Here is a 27,566-nt window from a genome sequence, read left to right as displayed (position 1 = left end):
TCTAGCCCTGACCATCTCTTTTTCCCTACCTCTTCCTCAAGGATGCGTCCCTATCTCTTTCCCTCTATGTTCATCTAGACATCCTCTTCCAAAGAAGTCAAAATAAAAACTAGAATTAAATGATACACACACACTCACACACATATGCAGTACATACATGAATGATGGCAAAATATCTATCTAACCCTAGCTTTTAAAAATGATCACTGGATTGCAGATAATTGAAACAGCTACCCTGGACTGAGGCAGGGTTTTGTTTCCTGGTCCCCTGGGGTCAAGTGGCACTTTACAGGGAGGTGCTTCACACCCCGTTCCACCCACGGAAGCTTCCAAACAACCACATCCCTCCCACCTTAGGACGCAGAGGGCAAGGCCGGCAGGAGGTGGAAAAGAAAAAAAGAAAAAGCAAGCCAAGCCTGGTGTGCTCATCTTCTCATTGCATTTCAAATTAAACACGAACCAAAGACAAAAAAATGGAAACTTAGAACCTAGAGACTTACTTTGAATCCCAGCTGCATGACCCTCCACCTACAGGTTTCAAAAATGCTAAGGGGAATTTTTTAAGTAATTAGTTATCCTGAGAATGTTTTCAACAGAGATTAGCACTGCATTTCCTTTGAGAAGTCGCCAGTTGGGGGGCATTTTCTAGCCGGCTGGAGACTTAGCAATTGTCCTGACACACATTTCAGAATTTGAGGCTTCAGAGGCTGAGGCGGCCACGGCCAGGGCAGGGCACCTGCCAGCTCACACCCCTTAAAGCCAGACGATGGGAAGTTAGGGGCCGTGTCCCCACCCTGCCACGGATCTTGAGTCTTTTCTCTAAACATTCTTACAGTCAAACGCTCTGCTTATTCTTAATAGGCAAACTACAATGTGATAATTTCAAGTGACAAGCAGACAGAATGAATCCATTCTATATTCTCGTTAAACTCCTATGCAACATTTTTATCTTTCTTTTTATAAACGCACAGAACGGATTTGGAATAACTATACTCTTCCCCCCAAATTAAGATACAATTTGCTCTATAAAATGCATCAGAGGAACATATAATTCTGAAAGTTGGCTGAAATCATGGTTACTCTCTGGCAGAACATTATCTAGGAGAATGCAGAGGTTCCAACCTACAATGTGGGAGAGTGAGGAGCTGGTGGGGGATGTTCTCAAATGTACGGGAACATTCCAAACATTAAATTGATAGATGAAAAACAAGAGTTGATTGATTTCCAATGTGCATTTATACTTAACTTGCAGTAGTGAAGTCCCATGGGCTAGATTCTTACCATAGTTTAGGCACAGTAGGATAATAAAACTAGTCCCAGTTTTTGAAGGGCTTGAACTCTAACACTTACGGTCTTTGTTCAATCATTCAACGTGTTCCACAAACATCTGTTGAGCAACAACTATGTGCGAGGCCCTGGAGACCAAGTGGTAACCAAGACGGGGACCCTGAGCAAATCGCCTGGCCTCTGTCACCAGCAGGGCACTAATGACTGGCCGTACCGATTCATGAGTAAATTTCATGGATTTCATGAATTTATGAAGGCATTCTGAAAATGGTCAAGGTCCAGAACAATGCAAGTTCTCCTACTTAATAGAGACATGACTTTTCAAGAAATTTTCTCTCCCAAGAGTTTCAAAAACAAGAAAATAAATGTTGCTACCGACTGAAGTTTTAAAGATGCTTTTTCTTTTCAATCTAGAGATAGCAGATTATTTCTTTTCATTTGGAAATGATACATATCCCTTTCTTTGTCTTGGGGAGACTTCTTTCGGCTTGTAACAGTGAAGGCAGTGCCTTCAACAAGCAGGACAACTGAAGTCCTCGGATCCAGTGGTTTCAAAGCTTTTTAAAAAATTTTCCTCAAATTTTCCCTAGAGCCCAAGTACTTAGACAACTGCCAGCAGGGGCTACTGTCGCTGACAGGAGGGCTTGTCTTCTTGGCTCTGAGGTTGTTCCTGGAACCCTTGGGGTTTAGGAATCATTTCGAGGGCCACTCGGTTCCTAGCACTGCCCTGGATTCCTCTCTCTCTCCTCCCCTTCCAGAAGACACTACAGCACAGCGGCTAAGAGACAGGGCACTGGAACCGGACAGGTTGAACTTTTATCTTGGTTCCAATCAATTAATATTTTACTTTCTTGAACCTTGTATCGTGCTCTGCAAAACGGAGATGTCAGTAGCAGGGTTGTGCAAATTACACAAATTCATCCAGGAAAGGAACTCAGCCCAGAGCCAGAGAGATAAGATGAACTCACTAATCACGAGCAACTGTCTTCCCCTCCGAAGCCACCTGCATGGCCCAACCAGATAATTTTTTATAAACCACTGCATTCCATGTGTCACCTCTCTATTTCAAACCTCACACGATGAATAAACGACAAGCCCCTCATCCTAGCAGGCATGTGTGCATGCACGTGTATGGACAGCTGTCAATCTATATTCACGTCTGTGTGTGAGGTTTTCTGTCGGCCTCGTCTGCTGTGTCTTGCACTCCCCAGACCTGCCCTTCCCGTGCCCAGGCCTTGATATACTGACATATTTGGAGCATCGCTGTGCCCAGAGCACTGTGGGAGGGGTGAACCAATGAAGTATATGACGCCTGATTTGATTTGCCTAAGTAAACCCGAGGGACAGAATGCACGGAAGGAGGAAATAACAGGAGCATGGGCGGTGGGTTCCAAAACGAAGAGCAAGAACAAAAGCTTAAGGAAACGGGCCGGGAGAGCTGGTGAGAGTAGCCAGGAGGAGGAGGGCCAAGTCAGAAACGGAGCGAACCTGGGTGAAGCTGAGGAAAATGCCAGGGGGACGCGGAGGAGCACGGTGAGCCTCACAGGGCGGCCGAGGGGGGCCGAGGTTGAGACATGGAGGAAACAGGGCTGATGGTGGTTCTGCGCACGGTGGTTCACCGAGAGCTTCCTGAAATGGGGAAGCTGTGGTCAAAGTGAAGTGTGAGGACTGCCGACCCGCAGGCCGTGGAGAGGCACGGGGTGGGGGTGACAGGAAGAGGGACGCCTGCTCCGGGGCATTGCTGCCCAGTGTCTCCCACCCTCACGAGGCTGAGCAGATCTCCCCACCCACTGCACCCACGCAGCCTGAGGCAGAGAATGGCACCGCCACCACCGAGGCCCGTGTCCCTCACCCCTTCTCTGCCTGTCCCCCGAGATCAGGTCACCAGGCCCGCCCACTTCTGCCTTTACAGGCCTCTTCGCTCTGTGCACTGCCCTTCATTCCCTTGTGACCTCCCAAGGGAGGACGCCCACCTCTAGAGGGACCGCCTAGCCGCCACCCCAGCGGGTCACCCTACGCTCACTCTGGGGCCCCTCCGTCCATTCTCAGTTTTGCTTCCGGAGAGATCTTTCAAAAATGTCAACTGGACCATGTCACACCCTGGTTCTTATTGTTCCCAGGGTGTCCCAAATCTTTAAAACAGTTTTGGAAGGTTCACCACAGCCCAGACCCAAACTCACCCCCTGCAACTTTTTCTCTCCCACCCTCCATTGCAGCCACTCTGCATTCCTTTCAGTTCTTCGTGTCTGGTATTGAAGCAGGCTTTCTCTCCCTGAAATCACTCCTGTCACCCACCGGCACCTGCCCCAGGAACACAGCACCCCCCCCACACACACTGACCTGTCCAATCCCCCCTCGGTGGCCTGGCTCACATCTACTATAATCCCTCAGGTTTAGGCTTAAATTCCACATCCTCAGAGAAGCCTTTCCCACCCACAAATACAAGGTCCACACGATGCAGGGCCTCAGAACCCCCTTGTACTTCCTGTAGTTAATACACATGGTTTCTGTAATTATTCATTTATAATGAGTAAGTTGGGACCTCACAATCGACTTTAAGATCCACCAGGCAAGCACCAAGTCTGTTTTATGTGGTGGAAGCACCTAGAACATGCGTGGCCAAAGTGAGAAATGAATTCTCAATAAATACCTGTTAAACGAACAAAGAGGAATGAAGATTTCAGAGGCTCCGGCAATGACTCAGACAACAAAGGAAGGATCTGGAGACCCTGGGGAAGATCCAGGTTGGGACTGATGATTCCGGGGAGGTGGTAGTAAAGTAGGGGTTGACCGGATGGCAAAACAGGGACAAAATTGCCACCCCAGGACCCGGGAGAAAACGGCATCAACGACAGAGCCCGATGTCTGAACTAGAACCTGATTTTTGGAATTTAATACGCTGGGTCAGGGATAAAAAGGAATAGAGGACTCTTGTGCCTACCACCCCAAATGTTCCACAAGACCTTGTTTTAATGAAAATGAACTCGACCCAACACAAGCAATTTATCAAGGCTAAAAACCCTGCCCCGCCCTTGAAATGCACAGCAAGGGATTTTTCCTTTGTTTTTTCAAACTGTGTTTTGAACTGAATCAAGCCTCACTTTCAAACTCTGCTTCCTTAAGATCATTATGAAAAAGTCCCTGAAAAAAAACGAACCACATTTTAAAAAAGTAAAAAACAGGTAGTATACCTACTCGACCAGCAGTGGGTGTGACCGCTCTCGGGATGCTGCTTCACACCTGGCCATAAACGGGCAGATCCGTAACAGCCGCTGCATCTTGGGTGTGGCACGGGCAAGCGTACAGACCCCAGGTTTCAGGGCCCGACTTGTGGGATGTGACAGAGAATGCTCACAGCTCAACATTACCAAGCTTGAACATGGGAACAAATTAGCCCAGCCAGGCCAGGCTGATTTTCCAGCGTCACACAGCTGGTGCCCAATAAATATTTCTTGGGGTGACAGTGCTTGCTTATTCAGCTATCTTCTGCCTATTACAACCTCCACCCCCATCACCCATGCTCTCCTTGGGCAAAGGGACCATATACTCCAAACCCTCTCCACCCCACCAAGCTCCGACTCAAAAATACAGCAACTGATCAACAAATATTCACTGATTGGCTCTTAGACACAGAATGCAGCCCTGGCTCCAAGTCAGATCTGGGTTCTGAACCTATTTCTCAGCTGTACAATGTAACTAAAAACATCCATCTCTATAGAAGGTTGTTGTGAGGACTGTAGGAAAGAGCTCACATAAAAGTTTTTTGAACTGTGAAGAACTGTATGCTTTCCTTTATTATTAATACAGCTTGGGATTTTAAGAGTGGAAGAGATAAAAATGGAGGGAGATGGAAAGGAATTGACATCTATTAAGCGTTGATCCAGGTCAAAGACCATTAAAGTGTCTGGCATGTGTCATCTTTTTTAATGCTCACAAAATTCCTACAAAGAAATAGGCTGTGTCTGGTTACATAACTTCCCCAAAGTCTCACAGCCTCAAGGGGGACTAAACACAGATCTCTGACCTCAAAGCCCACTGTCATCACACGGCACCTCACAGCAGCTCAGGGAGCTGCCCCCTGGGACAGAAAGAAGCAGGGCTTTTAAATTTTCCAGCAATGGAAAGCCCCAATTATTGCTCCTTCACTGAGGGTGACTTAGCTTCTACACTGGCCCTTTAAGAAGTGGAGTGACTTCTGTGAATGAGGAGCTTAAGGAGAGTGAATTGGTTGACTGGACAGTGAATTAGCCAGTGAAGGACTGGAAAAGAGCTCAGGGAGGGAGGGCAGCTTGGAAGACCTCCCTAAGTGCCGGACTAAGATCAGAACGCCATGTGCACAGGTGAGGACAGCCAGTGAGGACTTAGAAGCCAGCGTCCCCAGCGACCTGCGTGAGGTCACAGGTTGCTCTGGTTCGGAGGAGAACCAAGACCCCCCTAGCCTGGCTCCAGGGCTGAGTCCAGGGTGCCCCAGCTTCACCGTTTCACCTCCTTTGCCCTGAGCTGTTTAAAGGGTATCTGAGTCACCAGGCTGATGCCCGGGTCTCCGTGGGCTACCCTGGGCCCAGGAAACGTTGTGAAGGAGGAGACGATTGGCTCTGTGGGTGTCGGGAGGGAGCAGTGGGGGGCAGAGAGGCTCTATGACAGATGATAAAGCCGGCGGCACTGAACATAAAGGACACGGGCTGGCTCAGCCCGATTCACCAGTGAGTCACAGTCTGCCAGCAGGAAGCACAGCCTTGAATTATGTCTTGTCAAAGGACAGTGCGGTATCCTTCCAGAAGGTCTCTGTGTTCTATTTTATCACCAGAAGCAAAAAGAACAATCACCAGCAACAATAATTAAGGAGCGGCCAAACTTTTATATTAATTAAAATCCACACAAGATATATCTTGGCCAATTTTTAAATCACTGAGAGCTAAAATTGGTCCCAATAAGAGACGGCTCAAGGAGAAGGCAGGGTGTCAGAATCAGAGAGGGCCCGGGGCAGGCAGATCTGGGTTCATTTTCCAGTTCTGCATGTACAAAGTCTGCGATCTTGGGGAGGTTATATTTCCAGAGGGACAATAAACTCTCAGGACTTCGCATCCACCTCATCCTGGTGGTAGCCAGGTAATTTTCAGGGCTGAAACACTGTGGGAGCTGGCCTGGGTTCAGTTCCCTGGAGGTCAAGCAGACTGAAGCAGGGGGACCCCCACACCGACTCCATCGTCATCCTGCCAGTGGTGGGCCACCTGCCTCAGGAAGTGCACACGATCGCCACCCCATAGCTGCTCCGTCTGAACACCATGTCCCACGGTGCACGTCCCATCTCCCTCAGGGAGCTGCACCACTTGATTTTATAGGACAGCGTTGCAGGTGGCCAGGACACGGGCTCCCTTGTGTGGGGAGTGTTGTTGGAGAAGGGGGGCAGGTATTTCCCCAGGGACCCCTACTCGAGACGGCGTCCACCTCATCTGCATGGTCCTGGGGTCAGCACATTCCTCTAGGAGGTCCTCTGACTCAGAAAGAGAAAGATTGATGGGACAGTCTTAGAAAATACATATACTTGAAATATCAATTTCCTCCTCTTTTAACGTTTTCTATCTCCTTTCTCCACTGCCAGTAAGTCCTTGCTTACTGAATACCTTCTGTTTACCTGGCCATTTGCCCTACTAAGGAGCCAGGGCTGCGTCATTGCCCCAGGCCTCCTATAACGGACCGACAGGGACACAAATTACAATCCCGTGTGATGCGACCACACCCTGGAAGGCTGGAGTGCCACAGCAACACAAGGGACGCCATGGCTCTACCCCAGCTCCGGAGGGTCCGGGAAATCCCTCAGACGTGACACCACCCGGCTTTTAAAGGATGACCAGGAGCTCACTAGGTGGAGGAAGTGGGGACTGTGGGGGGCAGGGGGGCAGGGGGGCAGGAGGGAGGTGGCGGGTGCCGAGCACACCCTGTGGACAAGCCTGCAGGAGCCGCCTGTGGAATGAGGGTCTGGTGTGTCCGGAAAGCTGGGTGCAGAGGGGGCCCTGGGGAAGCCTGACAAGACATAGAGATAATAAACAGTGTCGGTCAGGGGGAGCTAAAACAGAATATGATATGCCAGCCCCTTGCCTGCAAGAATATCACAGGAAATGCAGGAAACCTTGACACAAACAGCCACAGATAGTGAAGGAAAAATAAAAAGCAGACCAAGTGTACATGTTAGACTAGACCCTGTTCTAGCAAGAAGAGAGGGCGATGTGGGCCAGGAAGGGTCCAAGAGGTCATAAGGACCTCTGCAGCCATGTTTAAAATCACAGGCTGTACCTAAGTCACCCACTGCTCACTTAAGCATCAGAAATGCACTGTCCCCAACGCCCAGCTCTTCCCACAACACACTCCCCTTTATCTTTCCAGTGTGTTTATGGCTAATTCCCTTTAAAGCCCCTTGATGTGTGCAACTGCCCTTCTAGTGCAAGATTTCTGTGTCTCCATATAAACTGCAGGGTCTGATTAGAATCTGGAGATTCTGAGGTGAGGTAAGTAAAGAGCAAAATTATTATTATTATTATTATTATTTAAGAATGGCTACCAGGAAAATGCCACCTAGACCAAGTGTTCTTGACCTGAATCCACAGATGAGTTTGAGGGATACATAACTTTTGAAATTGAAGGCTTGCGTGTGTGAACTGTGTGTGTGTGTGTGTGCGCGTGTGTGTGCATATGCGTGCACACTCTACATGAAAAGGTTTATTTTTCTGGAGTGGATCCACACCTCTCCTTAAGTTCTCACGAAGTAGCATATTCCCCAGAGAGCTAAGAATCAGTGGTTCACATCAGGGTTCAGCAAACTATAGCCTGCAGGCCAAGTTTGGCCCACTGCCTGTTTATAAAGTTTTATTAGAACACAGCCACAGTCATGTATTTATGTATCATCTGTTGCTGCTTTCACACCAGAACAGCAATGCTGAAGACTTGCAACAAAGACCATATGGTCCGTTAAGCCTCAGATATTTACTGACACAGGTGGTGACCCCCAATTCAGATCATGTTTTTTAGAACCAGCCACTACTCTCGAGCAGCTGCTTGCAAATAATTCACCACCAAAATCCAAAAGTGAGCAAATAATCTTGGAATCAAAGTTTCCCTGCTGTAACCAGCAGCTTGGTTGATTAGTTAGTAAGCTACATACTGGCCCTTGTCCTGTCCTCCTCAGAAGTCTACCGGAGAGAGAAGCGCCCTAGAGGGACGCCAGCTAGAATTCTTCAAGGTGACCCTGCCAGAGGGGTCCTGGGCCAAGCTGCCTTTGCAAACTGCTAGAGGACACATTCCTAAGCAAGACAATTACTCTAAATAATTCAAATCCTGCTGCTGGCTACGAACCACAGATGAGAAATTATATAATTAGCTTCAGCATATGTAAGACTACATAAAATATGCTAATGCTCTCACCATGTTAAGGCAAAGCTGCAAAAATGATGCCATCTATTAACTAGTCTATAGGATCAGTTCAAATACAGAGAAACATCCTAAGGGTATTTAAAAAATAACAATTATCAGTCAGTGTGACAGAATACTTTTCTTGGCCAACAAATTAGGTTAAGAAAAAGTTTAACTCCATTTTAACGTATTTTGAATTGCATCCTTCTATCTTCAATGCATTGTTTGATGAGCAGTATATTGACTTTATGATCTATAAGGCAAGAATAATTTTTCATATATTTGTTATCATTTTGGATAGTGTCATCATTCTGACCTATTTGCTGGCAGATTGGTTTACGGCTATGAACTTTCATTATACGTGTGCACAGAACAAAGCCATCAGGTACTAGAGCAAATATGAATGCAGCCTTATTTTGGGTTAGTGTCTTCCATACTGGAAACCTCAAGAACAGTACATTTTCCTTTAGCCTGCAGTTTGTGTAAGAGGCTAGGTGTCTGGCAGCAGGAGAGAGAACTGCACAAAATAATCGTCTCTTGGCTAGAGGGGAAGAAATATTCGCAAGTCTAATCTTCATGTCGGGGAGGCTCAGGAGTTGCATTCTACTGTGTAGGGCATTGTCACATGCTAGAGCTTCTGGGCTTACTTCTCTGGGTTGCCGGGGCCCTTGTAGCCCTTTCTGATCCGAGTTTATTTACATATTGCTGCCTATGATGGGTGGCCTCTCTCTGTGAGTTGTTTTAAAACTTTTCACCAAAAATCAGCTGTGGGATGTGTTGAATTTCAGGTGCGTGTGGAATAATTATAAAGAAGCTCGCAACACAAAGCTGGAAATACAGTCCTGGAGCTCCTGAGAGGAATGAGGCTTAGAGATGTAGGTTTGAGAGGAGGTATACTCAGAGATTAAGAGGGCACTGTCAAACCTAAGCCAACTTGGGTTTGAACTCTGCCATCTACATGAATTAGCTGTGTGGCCTTGGACACATTATTTTTATCATCAAAGCCATAATTTCCTTAATTGTAACATTGGGAAGATTATACATATTTGAAAGGCTTGGCTTATTGCACACCATCTGGTTGCTATGTGTGCCCACCACTGTTTACTGTAACCATCACTGCTAAAACCATTAAGGTAGATGAACTTTGTTGGGCATAGTGAGTAATTAAGTTGAAAAAAAAAGGGTTGAGGAGTGGATTTGAGGGAGTAATTGTTAAGGGCTCTATGGCAGAAGAACAGCCCTGACAGAAGTTCAGGAGTGGTCAAGAGAGTGGGAAGACCAGGACAGCAAGACCCTGTGAAGGAAAAAGGGGGAGAATTTCAAGGAGGTATTTATCAAAAATGACAAATGCTACACAGAAGTCAGGGAGGAAAAAGAAAAAAAGAGGTAAAACATAGGATACGGTGATTTGAAGGTCATCCCACCACATACGTGGTCAGAGAGGAAGCCAGTTACAAACGTAACAGGATTCAAAGTGGAATTTTCACTCAGTCTCCAAGGGGATGTGTATCAGATACTGAAGTAAACGGTGGGATGGGTCGCCTTCTAGAAATTTCAAAGTAGATATAAATGAACACTCATATGCCTGAGTCTTCTTGCCCATTTCAAAGGTATAAGATGGTCCAATTAGAAAGAAAGGGGATTTGTAAAAAGGATTTCCTTAGAGAGAGCTGTGCGGTGGATTCCCTCATCCCTAAAGGGGGCAGATGCCCCCCTTTGCCCCAGGTGGGGCTTCCCAGGGAGATGTGGAGCTCGGTCAGTGTTGTCTGTGGATGGAGGGAACAGCGGACTGGTGTCTGAGCGCCCACCCGAGGACCTCTGGCAGCCGAGTAGAGGAGGCCTCGGTGCATCACACGGCCTGTTATTGGCACAAAGGCGACGTGTCAGTGTTTTGATGAATCTGAGCAAGCGAACTGGCATGGAGCTCATTTAAATTCTTCCCAAGAGGATCATCTGAGGCCAGCAGGGAGGGCTTTGGAGAAAAGAACTGAGGGGAAACATTCAAAGCTGGAAGAAACTGAACCGACCACATCAACCAGGAGAGGCGTGTTCCCAGTGCGAGGCCCTGGAGAACCATGGAAACACCCGGATGAGAAGCTGGCTTCCCAGAAAGTGGGCCAGCCCAGCGAGCCCGAGGCCACCTCACAGCACGGCGGTCAGGTAAGGAGCTTCCCCTTGCTCGCCACGTCACCCGCTCTGCTCCCTACGCTGATCCTGAACGCGTCCCACAGACCAGGGAGAAGGCAGGCGAGAAGGAGAGAAGGGCCCACTTTCCCCTGGGCCCTCCTAGGAAAGGACAGGGAGCCACAACTTCAAATGGCGTCTGCACGGGACCAGCCGTCTTCACCCCTGAACTGAGACAGGGATCTGGAGCTGGCAGAGTCCCTAACACCTTTTACTATCTTAGGAGGAGGCAGAAAGTCTCAAGACTGCCTGAGTGACACGCAACGGCCAGAGGACTTCCACCACTATATCCATGTAGAAGGACAGCAGAAGATGGGCTTTTTAAGTGAAAAAATAAATAAATAAATAAAAAACCTAATTCTTGTGTTTCCAATGCACCGTGCATCCAAAGGTATAAAAAAGTGGGTCAGGATGAGGTGGTACAGCCGTCAAGTTCAGCAATTTTTTTTAAAAAAGCTGTTTGAGGAAGGGGCAGAGACAGAAAGGGCACTGTGATTTGATGGGATGATAGCACGACTGAGGGCTCTTTCAGGATTGGGGGGATTCAGGCATGGCCCAGGGCTCAGGGGGAAGGGACAGAAAAGGCAGGCTAGAACAGCTGACCCCCCAGAACAGCAGCAAAGGGAGGCAGACAAGGAGAGGCCACAAGGAAGAGAGGGGACGAAACCAAAGACTCTCCTGTCGCTCTAGAAGGAAGAAGAGAGGGGAGAGGATGGGCGAAGACACAGGGACATCCTGGTCTAGAAGGCAAGGAAAATAAAAGGGTAACAGTGACTTCGGTCGCCCCGGCGCTTTTGGAGGAAAGCCCACCTTCTAAAAATGGAAGCAGTGCGTGGGGTTTATTAGTCTGGAGGGTAGAATTAGGAACACTGTGTATAAGCCAGACAGCAACCAATCTGGGCTCCGAATGAGAAAGAACTGAATACACATCAGCCCCCGTGGACAGAGGATCGGCCTCGGGGAACCTGGTTCCAGCTGGGATGGCTGCACAGCTGCCCCAATGCCGCAGGGGACTTGTGCACCGGGCGACGGGCCAGGACGATGACTTCCAACACTCTCAGCATTCAGGGTCCTTTTTCTTCAATGTGATACTTTGCAGCATTTTTCCATGTCAACAATTCAGGTGTCACCATGACTGAAGACAGTACAAAGGAGCCCAGGGGGCCAGAAGGGAAGGCGTGAAGGAAAGCTTGCACGGGTTATACAACGTCTTGAGTTCCCAAGTAGAAAATCATGTATTCATAGCAAGGCAAAACTAGCTTGTGCTTGAGACAGATTCGGTCTCCAAAGTACAATATTCTGTATGTCTCCGTGGCTTGGCAGCGGATTAAAGTGATTACATTCAAAAATATCACTATGTTCTGGAAACTTTATATTTATGCATGGGCTAAAATAGCTATGGTGGAGAAAGCCTCCAGAACCCCTTGGGTTTTTCCACTGCTCACAGACAAACGGGAACCTACTGACAATGTGCTTTTTCCCCGTCTGGAACTCCGAACACACACAAACCCAAAAATCCTCTACTCCAAACATGAGGCTGTGGGCTATAAATCAGTGCAATCATGAACGATCATACCGGATTGTCGATACAACAGTCAAGTATCACGGAGACGTGGCAATTATCTAACAGGGTAGCTATACTGTGTTTGTTTTTCAGTAAGAACTGTACATTCCTAGAACTCACACTCACCAACACAGAAGAACATTCCAGCATCAAGCATCATGAATCCCAAAGAAATCTGCCCACAGATTCATTTTAAACTGGAGCCATATAATCCGATTAAAATGTAAACCTATAAAGAGGTGTCAAGTCTATTGTGACCCACTAGTCATTTCACCCCAGTGTTTTCCAGAGGGATAAAATACACGAGGGCGAGAGAGCAACAAGCATTTAATATTCTGAGTCCAAGTTCAGTAACCAAGATCCTTTGACACCTTTAGACATAAGCAATACTAAAAGTCATAAGAAGGGTTATATTACATGTTAAGTGTTATTATCTACAGTTATTTATATCTAGTACACTACCTGGCACATGGTAAGTCAGCTTAGCTTATTGAATAAATGGATGAATGTGTTAAAGAATGAATGGATTTTATTAGTAGCAGTTCAAAAACCACTTTGTGGCCTCCCAGCATCACCAGCCCTAGGACAGAGTCGCAGGGCCATCAGAAATGCCTTTGACCCAAAACACATGGACACAAGACTGGGACTCCTGAATACTTTCAGTGTTTAGAAGTCTGACTGGTTCTGACTATGGTTTGAGTTAATCTTCCAGTGAATCCCTCCAAAGAGGGGTGGATATCTTCAAAGCTCCCTTAATTCTCTGTCATCGTCATCCAGGAATGGAAGCTGAGAGTCCCATAACTGGTGTCCCTCTAAGAGGAGGGCCATTTGGACACACAGAGAAGAAAGCCACATAAAGGCGGAGGCAGAGACTGGAGCGATGCTGCTAACAAGTCAAGAGATGGCAAGGGTTGCCGGCAACCATCAGAAACATTTGGGTTCTGAAGAGCACCGAAAGCGAATCTTGGCGACATCTGCCTCTGATTAAGCCGAGCAGATGAATCTATGTGGCTGAGTCCAGCTGCAGGCTGCCAGGAGGTGTAGTTCAGCCGACGCGTCGCTCCCCAACATCATTCGCCAAGTAATAAGGAACACAGTTTTGAACGTGCTTTGACATTTACTATCTCATTTGAAGTCCATTACAACCCAGGAAAAAAAAGGTGTTTTACAGAATAGGAAACAGGTTTGGAGACACAGAGAAACCACCCAGCAAGTAGGACCTGGGGCTTGGACTGGCCCTTGGATTTCTAATCCTATTTCAATGCCGTTTCTATGATTCTAGGTTCTCACCCTATGTTCTCATCACCCAGGGTTGGGGAAAGCAGTCAGGATCCTGTGGCGAATGAGGCCTGATGCAGCTTCCGTCTCATCTCATTCAGGACACGAGTCCCTGGAAAGTGGTCAGGATGGACTATTTCTAGAAACACTTACCAAGTAGATCCTGGGTGCCCAACACATGGGGGTCCATAAAGAAAGCTGAGGAAATGTTCCTTCTAGAATCCCGTACCCAGGAAGAGCCCTGTACTACAGATGGGGGTGGCCAGTGTGGCGAGAAGCTGGACGGGCACTCCCCAGAGAGAGGGCACGAAGTGGTCATGCATGTGGACCCACAAAGCATCCCAAACACCTCCCTGCAGTTTTAATTTGTAATTTCAGATGCAGAAAAGCTACGACTTACAGAAGGCATTGTGTTGTGTGGAAGCTCAGCAGTTTACATTTCTTCTGTACTTGTATATTTACTATACTTCTATTCAAATAACATTTTTAATCATAACTTTTTGTCTCAATCCGCATTTGCCAACTTCAACTAGAGGGGCTGAGAGGTGTAATATGTACGATATGCCCACAATACAAACAGCATTAGAACTACATGCTCCCAACCAAGCTCGGACAGTAGGCTTTCTTTTTTTAAATAAAAAATACCTAGAGCACTCCTTGTTTATACCAACTCAATTTTATCTTTTAGGTACAATCTACGCCATTAAGAGCATTGTAGGTCCTCACTCTGTCTTTATCGTAGCATCTCCCCTCCCAGGTTATTCTCTCCACACATCATCAACATTCTCACATGGACATTCCTAAGCACACTGCACCAACCCAAGGCAGAATCCTGCGATGTGACTCGTGAAAAACAGTCCCTCCCATCGGGGACCTTATTGGGCAATTGTAATAGATTTCTTCCAGCGAGGACTGTGCAAATTTAGACAGGTGGAAACAAACAAATACAAATGGGTTTACCTGTAACTCCAGTTCCGAAAAAATCTCAACAACTTCAAGCAACAACTGTTGTGGGTTAAGTTGTGTCCCACCACCAAAAGATACGTCAAAGTGCTAACCTGGTACATGGGAATGTGACCTTGTCGGGAAAGAGGGTCTTTGCAGACGGTATGTTAAGAGAGGTCACACTGGATGAGGGTGGGCCCTAGTCCCATAACTGGTGTCCCTCTAAGAGGAGGGCCATTTGGACACACAGAGAAGAAAGCCACATAAAGGTGGAGGCAGAGACTGGAGCGATGCTGTTAACAAGTCAAGGGATGGCAAGGGTTGCCCGCAACCATCAGAAATGAGGTGCTAGTTTAGAAGGACTCTTCGGTAGAGCCTCTGGGGGGAACACAGTCATTCCCACACCTTGACTGTGGTCATTGGCCTCCAGAACCATTAGGGAATGAACTCCTGTTGGGTTGAGCCACCCAGTTTGTGGGACCCTGTTAGGAAACTAAGACAACATGTAAGCAAAAATACCTAAGTCCTAGGAAGGCCTATGAACATCAAAACCAAGAGCTGGTAAAAAGAGAGGATGCGCGCAGGGAGGGGCAGGCCCGGCAGGGGGGAGGTGAGTGGGTGGAGAAGTCGGATGAGCACATCGGGCGCGTTGGCTTTGAGGGTGCAGGGAAGACAGAGGTTGCCGCCCGTGACACCAGCAGGACATCATCACCAAGGAGTGATGTCCCTCCCGGGCATGAGGCAGGCATTTCTCAACAAAATCCTGTCACTTTTTAATAGCGACAAATCACAAATTCGTCAGTGTCTCACCAATATATGAGCAGAACCATGATAAGCTTCCTGTCTCAATCTGGCCTTTCTCTTGGCCATTCATCCTTCTGGATTAGACAGCAAGGCGCCCAGGAGAAGGAGCTGCTGGCCTGTCTGTCTGTCTGTCTATCGTGCTGAAGCCACCGTTTTCCAAAGTGCAAAGGTTCCACCGATTGATGACGATGTTGCTGAGATGGTTACATTCGGAGCTAGAAAGAGGAAGGTGGTTTTCTTCGACGGGCAGCAGTGGGGAGGAAGGAGGGGCCCTCACGGTTCCTAATACTGATCTGGCTACAATGCAGCCCCATGAAACGCACGTCTATCACGCCAAAACCCGTCCCTGGGAAGAGCTTATGAGCTGCCCCCTGAGTTTTCCCAGCAGTAATTAGGGGGAATGTATTATTGCTAATCCTGAACACACCGGAAACTGGGTTAATTTTGAAAGGTAAAAGAAAAACGCTGCCTTGTGGCAAAAGGCCACTTCTTGGCAACATTAAATCAAGCTGAGCCCCACGCGTGGACTGATTCTGAGTATGTCCGTACACCTGCCGACCCGCCGTATCGGAAGCTACTAAGGAACAGGCCAAAGGAAGCCTCCATGTGCAAATACCATTTGGCAAGTACAGATAAGCTGGAATAAATCATACTAAGAGGACTTAAAAAAAGACTCACATTTTAATACATTAGCACTAGAACACGTTGTACAAGCCATGGGAAAATTGCAGTTGTCAACGTGTGAATTTAGCCTCAGAGTAAGTTCACCCAAGGAACTAAACTCTCAGTTCAGACTCTTTTTCTGCCCCCTCTCTCCCAATCCACGGGTTTCTTTCTGGGGTGGGGGAGGGCACTGTTACTCAACAGATGTACTTCACACCAACAGGTGCTCCGGGCATATGCATCGGGGGAAGGGATGGGGAGTTCTCATTTACTCACTAAAATAGTTTGAAGTGATCCTTCAAAGGGCTACACCATAAACTCAGGGTAAGGTGTCCTGATGCGTGTGTGTGTGTGTGTGTGTGTGTGTGCAGTGTCCTGTGGTGAGAGCGTTGCCAGGGAGGAGGGGACACTGGGCCTGAGGCTTCACTATGTGGGGCTGGCCTAAGTTCACCTGGGGGCTGGAGAGAGACCCAGGGCTTGGGAACCCCAGGGCCACTCTGCTGCTTTGAAACTGAATTGTATTCAGTTCCAGTTTGACAGGCCATTTTCTATATCAAAGCATGACTGAAACTTTTGTTTCAGGATGCATCTGCTCTCCGGGACCACTTTATCAGAAGCAGCTATTTTCTTTAAATTAAAAGTCAAGGCAAGCTGATTTTTCTCAAAACTGTGCGATTGTACCTTCTGTTTGGCTAACATTCACTTGTTTGGCACATGGCAAAGTCGCCTTGTCCTGTAGAAGAGGTGAGCTGAGGAGGGGCCTTCCCTCCCCAGGGGCCCTCCCCACAGACACTACATGTGTGGTACATTTACATAAATCTGTGCCCTCAAAGGGCATGTCTGTCAGAGATGAAGATGGAATGTGTTTAGAGAAAATCTACAGATAAAAAGACATGAAACCACTCACCCAATTAGGATCTTTGAACCAAAATAACTCAAATATCTTCAAATGACTCTGTCTAGCTGGCTTCAAATCTACCACAACATATCATACATCTATCTGACCATGTATATAATTTTATTGGGAATTTGAGGTTTTCACGATAAAGGAGTAGTCTTTCTTATTCTTATCCCTTTCCACACACTTAAAAAAGTCACTTTTAAACAATGAAATAATTGTAGTATTCTTAAATGCATATAGCTGACATGTATACATGCACATAACACAGATGCTCTATGTGAATATACATCAACATTTGTATATTAGACTGGCACCACCAGGTCACACCATTTATCCTGCTACGTTAGCACTCAGGTATTTCCCATACACTTAGTCAAAAGCTTACTGACTCGGTTTTTCTATATTCATCTAAGCAAAAAAATTCATTGGCACTTCAAAAAGCATTTCCCACTAGCTGGAATTTGAATTGGCAATAAATATGTAATAGTTCCCTAATTAAATTAGAAGGAATATTATCAAGGAAAGGTCTCTTTGTTCTGTGTAATCATCTTTCCTGTGATGCTGTTAAGATTCTAAGATGATTTATAGCACCAAAAAAATTCATTCTTGAAGTCACAGCCTTTCATATTCACTTCCTATGGCACATCTTTCCCTCTTTACCAACTGTACCTTTTTTACCAATTACAAACAATCACATTTCATTTCTAATGGAAAGATGCTCCCCGGCTGCCTGTTTTGATCTCTCACAGCTGCTAATGACATACCAATCCTGCAGGATTTAAAGGAAAACAGATACCAAGCCAGTTTCCCAGTTGTGAACTAGAGGAAGCCACATGTGTGAAGCTGGGTCTAAAAACACACTCAATAATTTTGTGATTACAAACGTCTCAATTATACATTTTTAGAAACACACATAATTAAAAATGTAGAAATCTATACCACGGTCGTCTATGAAACACCAATTTCATTATTAAGTGGTTCTAAATTAGCCACTGGTAATTGACTTTTCCAAAGGATTCCATCCTCCCCATTACCATTTCATCTGTTTTCTATATAAAAAAAAAAAAAAAAAAAAATCAAAGAAATTCAAGATATGGAAAAGACATGCCGGTCGAGGATCTGAAACTGATTTGGTAGCTTTGGAGCTCACGTACTCTTGGCCTGGTGCAGCTCATTTGGAAAGCTGCCTCGCATTTCCCGTGGTCTTGAACTTTTTTTTTTCCTTACCACTTTCATCTAGCAAGAAATCATCCTGGTAACGGAACTTCTCCGGTCCGCATGCAATAAAAATGTCATCATCTCCGAAGAAGTCTTGAAGGCACACCACCTACAAGAGAAAAGCATGACGCTCAGTACGGGGTCAGCAGCACAGCGCTCAGCGCCGAGGCATCCCGCACGAAGACATCTGCACCCCGCCACTCACTCCCCACGTCTAATGGAGTCAACAGCACAGCCTCTCCCGAGGAATTTCAAAAGGACGTTTCCAGCATCTGTTACTAGTAAGAAACATGTTACATCTGAGTTGTGCAGGGAGACGGGATAAGGAAAATAGAACCAGTAACTGTCACATTTATGACTTGATATATCAATAGGCTATGAGGTAAGAGCCCTTTATGTCCATGACAGAGTGGATGCAGCAATGTGTGGAAAAGGAGAGACCCTTTATTCTTCTGAATGTAATATTCCCTGACAGCAATAAAAGTCAGCATTCGGTTTTAGCAACAAATAGGTTATTTAGTAACTGATGCCACAGCATGCACATGAGGCTCGCTGCTCGGGGTAATTAGGGAAGAAAACTATGTGTGTCATATGAATATCAAGTTCTCCTTTAGATCCATTCTACCTCTCATTGAAACAAAAATGGAATTCTTCATAAAAGGCATAATAGAGAAAATAAGTGATTTCTGACATGCAGATATAGAGACAAGGCAGCTCTATGTCCACCACTAAAGTTAGGCTAAACTTCAAACCTCCTGAGCTGCCCAACTTCTTATAGTCATGAAAAAGGACAGCTTTAAAACAACCTTTTTGATAGTTATTAAACTTATTCTCCAATAAAAACTTTGAGAGCTGCATGTTGAAAATGTGGCCAAAATGAGTGATTTCAAGCCTCACTCTCTGCCTTTCGATATGAGTCCTCAAATGCAGTAATTTTCAGACTTCAAATAGTTTTTCCAAATAGTTTCACATTTCCAAATAGTCACTTGTAACAATTTTATAACAAGCATTAAACACGAGTGAGGTACACCAATAGTTATCAGTGCTTATTCTACCTATAAAAGCCTGAAAACATAGGGGATTTAAGAGGGACATTGCCATCCTCCAGGAAGGTGGACCAGAAGTCTTTGAAAGTGATGTCACCTCTTACCTTCTTCTTGGGTTAAAAACAGGCCCTTTGAATTCAGCACCCACTTTGTTTCACTGTCTTTCTGATTCCCACCACGACCTTGTCCATCTTTATTTTCATGATACAGCACGCCCACCCCGGGTTTGTTTGTTTGTTTGTTGATCAGCATTAGTGTTACCCCAACCAACTGCACACAGGCCATTTGCATTTACGTGCATAAGTCTTCACTGTGCCTTCTATACACAAGTGAGCACACGACATACCCATCCAGAACGAGTAAGTCATGGTCTCTTCCGCAGACAAAATAAATGAACGATTAACATAAAAAGCAGTATTTCCTAAACTGTGAATGGCTAATAGGTTTTATGCAGCAACAAAAAAAAGGGGGTAGGGTGGGGATTCTAGGGCCAAATTTTGTGATTTTGGAAATACTGAATTTATCCAATATGAACAGGTTTCCTTATTTCTGGTCTTGTCAAAACCCTTCATGTGCTAATGCCCACCACAACTCCGAAGAGGAGATAGAAAAATCCAGTGTTTCCCAAACCTATCTGATTCTGGAACTCCTTTCTCACACAGCAGAGTACGGACTAGTGTCGGAGAGCCCTTTGCCCATAGTCACAGGCAAAAAGAATTCAAAGGACACACAGAGGAAAGGACAGCACCCCACTCCTCTCCTAGGGAACCGTATTTCTCTAGCTGGTAAGTATTTATTTGGTAATTTTTTAAAATTCGAGCATTTATGATGGGCTTGCACTGTGCCAAGCTCCATGCCGAACATCATGATGAGAAACCTCTGATAGATGGAAAATACTATTTTCCAAAGGAAATGGTCCTTCTTTCCACATAGTCCCATCATTTCCATTCTAGAACATCAGATTGCAAACCAGATCACAGTCACCTGTGTCTGCCTGTTTTATGCTATTGCTAAGGGGACAAATAACTATCACTGAAACTACAACATATTTTAAGCAGCCCGCTAGCCAATTCCCTCCCATCGTGTACCCAAGACCACCCTCTACTAAGTCTGGTACTCAACGGAACAGCCAGTGATCCAGGTTGGACAGTTTAGGCCTAATTCTTTTGGCAAGTAGGAAATGAAACACGATTAACTTTTGATGTTATTTCCAATTCCAGGATTCTGGGAACATAAAAGAAGCACAGCGCTTGTTACAGCAAAGTTAGTGTCATCGACCAGCACAGGAAGACGGGGAAAGGCATTCCAGTGCCAAGCGACATGTGCGCATTTACCTCTCCATCTTCAAGATCAAAGAATTAGTTCAAGCATCAGAAACTGTAATGTTTTCTGTGTTCTCTGCTCCGGCACCAGTTGGCCGTTTCCCCGCTCACATCCTCCCACCCGAGAAGGTGGGTAGGGTCTGTGGATCAAATCTAAAATTACAAAACTGGTTTTTGTTAGAAGTGTTGGTCAAAGATTTGACAGTAAAGACGGCTCTAACACAAGGGTATGATAAAGATGGATTTAGGATAATCTGTGCATTTCAATGATCTCTGCTCCCACTCTCTGTCATTGACCCAGAGAGAGTTGGAACATGTTTCACCTAACAACAGCAAAGAAGGCTAACAAAGGAAGGTTCACATGCTTTTCTTTAAGCCAATGTATTTTAAGAATTTCCTTTAGGCATTACTGTACATTCCGTTATCAAAGGATTGGAGAAAGTAGAGAAATACAAAACTGATGTTTTGTATAATGATCTGATGTTACATATCTATGCGGTGTTATTCCTTTTTAAACCTGAGATTCTCAAAGTTCCGTGTGGTAACCAGCTTCAAAAAGTAAGTTCCATTTATGGATTAAAAAACACACTCCTTGCTGTAAGGAGGTAGTAGTGGTTGATCTAGTATTCGTTTCTGGAATTTTGCTCGGAGGTATCAGATGTTGGCAGCATCCATCAAGATTAGATACAGGGAAGGTGCAAAGGTAGAGATACTGAGTTGGAGAAAAGAGAGATGTCCACCCTGTGAGAAGTAGCGGCCCCCCTCCCAAGCTTTCCGGAGGCGTCACAGTCCTCCCGGCGCCCTGCAGAGCCGGAATTACCAATGCCTGCCCTTCCCCACTGTCTCACTATAGCCACAGAAGTGCCTCTGCAACCTCTCTCCAACCCCGGCCCTTCCCTGCCCACCTTCCCTTTACCCCCATCACCACGTCAGTCCGGAGCTTGTCCGCCTCTGGGCCTTGGCACGTCCCTCGGGGGGATTTTCTCCCTTCCACCTTTTTCCTCTCCAGGTCATCCTGCTTAATTTTGTTAATCTATTCTTTCTTAGTAAATTTCAAAATCTCTCTGTGTGACTCAGAAAAATGTCAGCGGCTTACCATAATCAAGTTAAAGTTCATCGTCTGAGACTGGCTTTCTAGACTCCTCAAAATCTGGTTCCAACCTACGTTTCAAGTTGATAATAGTTTTAGCCGTGATACGGTGCCTAATACTTACTAAGCATTTGTTGGGTGCATGGATGGATGGATGCATGGATGGACGCATGGATGGATATAAAGGATATAAGGTCTATCCAGAAACATGCTCCAGTTTATCTGCTTTACTTACTCTTCTCAGAAAAGGGCTATGTGTGGCTTTTTGTATGATATTTTTCCCTGTTTGTTATCCCCTCCTACCTAACTCTTTTCTCATTTAAATCCCTGACTCAAAGTTCAGTTGAAAACTCAAGCCTTACCTTTCTATCCACTCCAATACAACGTGACTTACCCTGCTCTGAACCTCCAGTCATCTGTCAACAAATGTGTATTGAACACAAATCATTTGCCATCCACTGTGGTGGACCTTGAGAATACAACCGCCCTCGGCCTTTGCCTCTTCTTTTCAAACATATGCGCACAGACTTACACTCCCAACTATTCCTGACACGCTGTTGTGAATTAGTAACTCGGGAGAGAGTAACGCGCATGACTTCCCTGTGGTTTCCGTCATGAGCCTGCAGTCAGTGCTGAGTCACAGCCCCTACTTACACCGTGACCACCACCAACTTGCACAAGTCAGAAAAGCCCAGTCGGCTCCCTTGAAACGTGTCCTGTTTCTAAAGACCCTAAATGTGGTCAGGGCAGGGGGCCGTGTCCCTCGCTGGGTGTGGCTCGCCAGCCCCATGGAGGAATCTGCTCTGGCACAATTACCTCAGATTACACCAAAGTCAGGCTCTGAATTAATCCAGCTCCGCCACCTAGATGGGAGGCTTCATGCCTCGACTTACCGAATCAGTTGTTTTAAGGATTAGAAGACTTAAGACTGTGAATCAGAAACGAGTAAGTCCTCAATACATTTTAGCTGTTTTATTAGCCCAAATGTATTGTTACTTCCAAGTAAATATAAATCAAATGCATACCTAAATGAAAACATTTAAAAAAACCATAGTGTGTAGCTCCTGGTCACTATGCCAACAGACTGCTTTGGCAGCCCCTTCTCACTGTGGGTGATTCTACTAGTATAATTATTTTCGTGAAAGCATATTTTGAATTAGCATCAGTGACATGGCACAAAGCTGGTACACAGCGCTAACATGATGCTGGAATGTGGTCCATGCTCTGGTTTCCAACCAGCTTCCACTGAAATGGTGCTTGTGAAAATCATTTGCAGGTGCAGTCACATGCTACTACAGGTATAACTGTATGAACTACTGTCTTAACTCGGGACCTCTTGGGACCTGTCACCAACAATTATTTTGTAGGAACCAGAGAGTTCCACTCCTCTGAGAAAACTGAGGAAACTGTCCTGGGTCAAAATGTCCCTACCCTAGAAAAGGAATTGTATGGGTATGACATGCAATTCATAAAGGAGGTAGATAGCTCATGACACACAATGCTTAATATCCTATCCACTAACTTTGAGTTTTTACCTAGTGCTTTGGTTATTATGTGAAAATCTAACCCCAAATAGAAACATTCCATTTATTGCATCAGAGTTTATCTCTGATGGTGCTTAAGAATGTATCTCCAAAAACACAGGTGTTAGAACCCACCAGATGTGCTGGAAAAAAACCTTTGATGAAGGACAGCTGGGTTCTGAGCCCCCCAGCTTTGCCATAAACATTGTAAACACTTGGATCAGTTGCTTAAATTCTCCTGGTTATCAGTTTCCATATTGGTTCTAGTACATATTTACCACAGTAGTTATATGGTGAAGAAATAAAGATGAAAATCCTCTTTTTGGTGTGACATAGCAACAAGAATAGTTCTATACACATTAGTACATTTAATCCTCGATATACATTATTGCATTGAATCCCCTCTGTTATGAAGGAGACAGACTCTATTTGAAAATAGATGTTATTGATATCCAGGATTTAAAAAATTTAGCCGATTAAACTGAAGTTCAGTAGGAACACGAAACCAAGTCAGAATTTCAATGCAGGCTCTTCATTACCAAGCAGCAGAGCAACCAGTCTGTTCCAATGCACAGAAAAGTGTACCGTTATTTTCACGTATTATAATTTCCAGTTGATAAGTTATCATATATATTGCATATTAATATTTTGTGATAAAAAGTGTCTAATAAAACTTTTCTAAAGGAAGTTCGAATGGTTTCTCTGACTCAAGAAAAACATTAGGTTTTCTGACTCTCTGTATGGGAAATCTGAAATCGTCTCTTTTACATTAAGTTGTCTGTACGCACACTGGTTCCAGGAGACTTTAGCTGCTTATAGGGAGCAAGTAACCACTGCAGACAAACATGGACTTCCTCTCCTCTGCGTTTCCGGCTTGAGCTGCTCTGCAAGGATAGAGATTCGAACAAAGGCAATAAAAGCATCTGCTGTTTACACATTTCCAAAGCAGGCCTGTGGCATCCATTCCCCCTCACGGCACCAGGGTCTCCATGGCGATGCTGACATCACACAGCTGGGCGACACTCTCAGCAGGGCCCATGCAACGTTTTCTCTCCAAGAGCGCCCTCTATCCACAAAACGGGGTCCCTCTGCCGCCACAGCCTCCCTTGTTGGAAGAAGCCACACGTCATTTTTAGCAGGTGCCTCTCCTTGTGTGACAGACACCGAAGTATTTTAGCACCACCTATTTAACATGTTTCCAGTGAGATTACAAACAATTGCAAAAATAAAAAGAAATTCAGTCCGTGAACTGGGATCACTGAGCATGGCAAGTCCTTTCTGTTTGTCTTTTTAAAAAAATATTTATTTATAATTTCTCATTCTGCTTGATCCCAGTTGAAGAGAATAGGCTTAAGGGATCTGTAGGTCACATTTTAAGAAGATGCTTTTCATCAAAAAGGAATGCTTATACCACTGAAAAAAAAATCCAATCACTTGTGTATTTAAAGTTCTGGAATCAAGCACGTCCTTCTTTCTGCACAATTCTCAGTGTGACCGTGAAATTTAACTTGCAGCTAAAACTTGGCATGCACAGGCCCCCACATCCTGCCAAAGCTAAATTTTGAGGTTTCTCTTCCAAGTTCATTCCATACTTGGCTTATGTCCCCCCACTAAGCATTGTGCATTATTATGCACGTGATAGTGTAAGTCTACCATTGTGAATTTTCTGTCCTATCATCATGTAATCCCATACACTTCTGCCTCTAAAATATGTCTACAATTCATATTACAGTCAAATATTTCACTGTCGTAAAAATACATTCTCTGTTGTTCTTTTATGACCTTTTCATTTCTTTGACAATAAACTTAAGCAAATGATAATTTGTTCTTAGTTGTTCTAGAAATTTCTAATAAAGAAAACTCCTTTAAAGAAACTCTGGTTCTTGGCCAAAGAAGAATACAACCATTGAGAAAAGAAACAAGTTACTCAAATCACAATAATAATAATATCAGAGAGAGGAAAATTAAAATCTTCAAGTTACTTTTGACAAGTTTGAAGCTCTAAGATGCTTTTTTTTTGCAAAAGTGGGGAAGGTTGAAATTCAGACTTGGCTATTAGTTGACATGTAAACAACATGTTGATGCTTAAAGAAATGGAAAAGAGAAAATGTTCTCTTTTGAAATGCAAGCAATTTAATTTGCAGGGTCAATCAGGAAAAAAATCCCAACAGTTATGGAATAGAAGGTACATTCACTCCTTGGGCATGTTCTGAGCTGCCAGTCTGTGTGGGCAGCAGGTGCGGCAGCTTGTGGTGGGAGATTCTCTCCAAAGGCCGTGCACCCTTCGTCTCAGGTCACCATCTTTCATGGGCTCAAGCAGACCTACGGGACCTGCAACCCATTCTAAAGACTTGATCTTTCATTATCCCGTTTCTTAACACTAACATTTCTTTTCCTTTTCCTGTTTTTCTTGACTGTGTACAGGGACCTTGCCTTTGCCACCTAACTGGTGTGTGACTTAGGCAGCTTCTTAACACCTTCAAGCCTCGATGTCCTCACACGTGCAATGGGGCTACCAAAGCTTACCGGGAGATTCCATGAGGAGCCCATGAGATGACGTGTAGCAACAGCACAGCACCACGCCTGCCCTCTGAGGGCTCAGGAAGGATGAACAGCTGCTCCTCTGAGTGGTGGCATTAGTGAGGCATAGTAGGACTCTGCCAGGAGTCATTCTGAGGGATCTGGGCTGTCACTTAAGAACAGAATGCTGAAGACGCTTGGACTCTCCGGGGACAGACTGCTGTGAAGAGAGTTCCCTTCAGGGTCCCCAGTTCTGAGGCGAGTCAAGGTAGCCTGAACTATGACTGTGTTTATCGTTTCTTCTACTAAGAGGTCACTGCTGCTGGCTGCCACATCTTCGCAGTAGCTTGATCTACTAGCCATTTGTCACTTAAGGAAGGAAATCAGAGCCCAGGAAAGTGGAAATTTTCACAGTAGCCTCTTGGGAGAGGGTACAAATAATGTCTGATTGGAACTCAGAAGCAAAGCCTAATCAGTACCTCAGGATGGGTTTGTGGTCTGAATGTTTATGTCTGTCCCCCCCAAATTTATATGTTGAAATCATAACCCCCAAGGGGCTGGTATTGGGAGGTGGGGTCTTTAAGATCACTGTCCTTGTAAAAGAAGCCCAAGAAAGCTCCCTTGCCCTCTACCATGTGAGGTCACAGCAAACGATGGCCATCTAGGAAACAAATTCTCACTAGACTCCGAGCCTGCCGGCACTTCGACCTTGGACTTCTTAGCCTCTGGAACTGTGAGAAATACATTTTTGTTGCTTAAGGTCCACTTAGTTGATGTTTTTTTATTACTATAGCAGCCTGAGCAGACTAAGACGATGGGCATTCAAGATGAAGGATCACCAAGGGCAGCAGTCGCCTTACTTGAACAGCCTGATCCATGCCGGTATTTTCAGAGCTAGACAAAGAGATAAATGCCACTAACTGACTGACTCTTTTTGAAAAGATCCATGCAAGTAGATAGCTGAGACTGTGGCTTGATTTCTAACTAGGAAGAAACATCTTATGACGATCATCAGAAAAAGAAGACATAAAATGAGTAGGAGCCACACGGAGCCACAGAATACAGAGCCTTTCAGAGCAGAGGAGGAAAGACAATGTCCCAGTGGAAAACGTGGCACAGAGAGAGTTAACGCCCGGTCTGTTTAACGTCTCAACAGTGAAGCTGGATGTAACGCTACCATTCAAGAACCCTGAGAAATGACAGTGCGAGCTCTAACTGCCCGTCCCAAGAGGTGTTCCGGATGCCCACACGGGACTCATAAACATTACTTTATTATTTTACTTTTTAAAATAATAATTGTTGCCAAATTCAATGACCTCCCATTAAAACACCTTCTGCGACACCATGTGGCCTGGATTCAGTCCGTGCAACTTTTGATCTAGAAACATCCTTCCTAAGCTCCTTGAAAATAACTGTGTTTTCAGAAATGATTGACAAAAGCTGCTTCTTCTATAAATGTTTATTCCATGTCTATTCCTGTGTTGGGATCACCATTTGTGAACGCCAAGATAAAGGACAAAGCAGTGACGCTCTGGGGCTCTCAGGACACGTTCCTGAGCCTGGAAAACACCGTGAGTAGGATAGGTCTGCAGCAACCTGAACGTGGGCCAGAGGGACAGAGTCACTAGCACGCTAGTGTCGGGTGTGGGGCAGGGTCTGTGGCATTCAGGTAAAGCTAGGAAAGGGGCATGACAAAGGCTGGGCTTCAGACCTAGAGAGCTGAACCCCACCCACAAAGCCATGGCAGGCAGCACCCTAGGTTAGTGTCCAAAAGTCTGTTAACTCGCGTTCAGTGAGCACAAGACCAGAGAATC

General features: G+C 45.4%; 1 protein-coding gene across 3 annotated transcripts in view; it reads right to left on the bottom strand.

The window, feature by feature from the left end:
• The window catches only part of DCLK1 (doublecortin like kinase 1), a 291,499-nt gene that overhangs the window by 125,030 nt on the left and 138,903 nt on the right, over positions 1–27,566 (bottom strand). For all 3 annotated transcript variants that reach the window (XM_036904979.2, XM_036904981.2, XM_036904978.2), the window contains exon 4: positions 18,261–18,360. In XM_036904979.2, coding sequence (XP_036760874.1) covers positions 18,261–18,360 — 100 coding nt within the window. The remainder of the gene's footprint in view (positions 1–18,260; positions 18,361–27,566) is intronic.

This window comes from Manis pentadactyla, chromosome 2 (genome assembly GCF_030020395.1).
Source record: "Manis pentadactyla isolate mManPen7 chromosome 2, mManPen7.hap1, whole genome shotgun sequence".
NCBI classification, from domain to species: Eukaryota; Metazoa; Chordata; class Mammalia; order Pholidota; family Manidae; genus Manis; species Manis pentadactyla.
The sequence above is the reverse complement of the archived record's forward strand: the minus strand, read 5'-3'. Positions and strand labels throughout refer to the sequence as shown.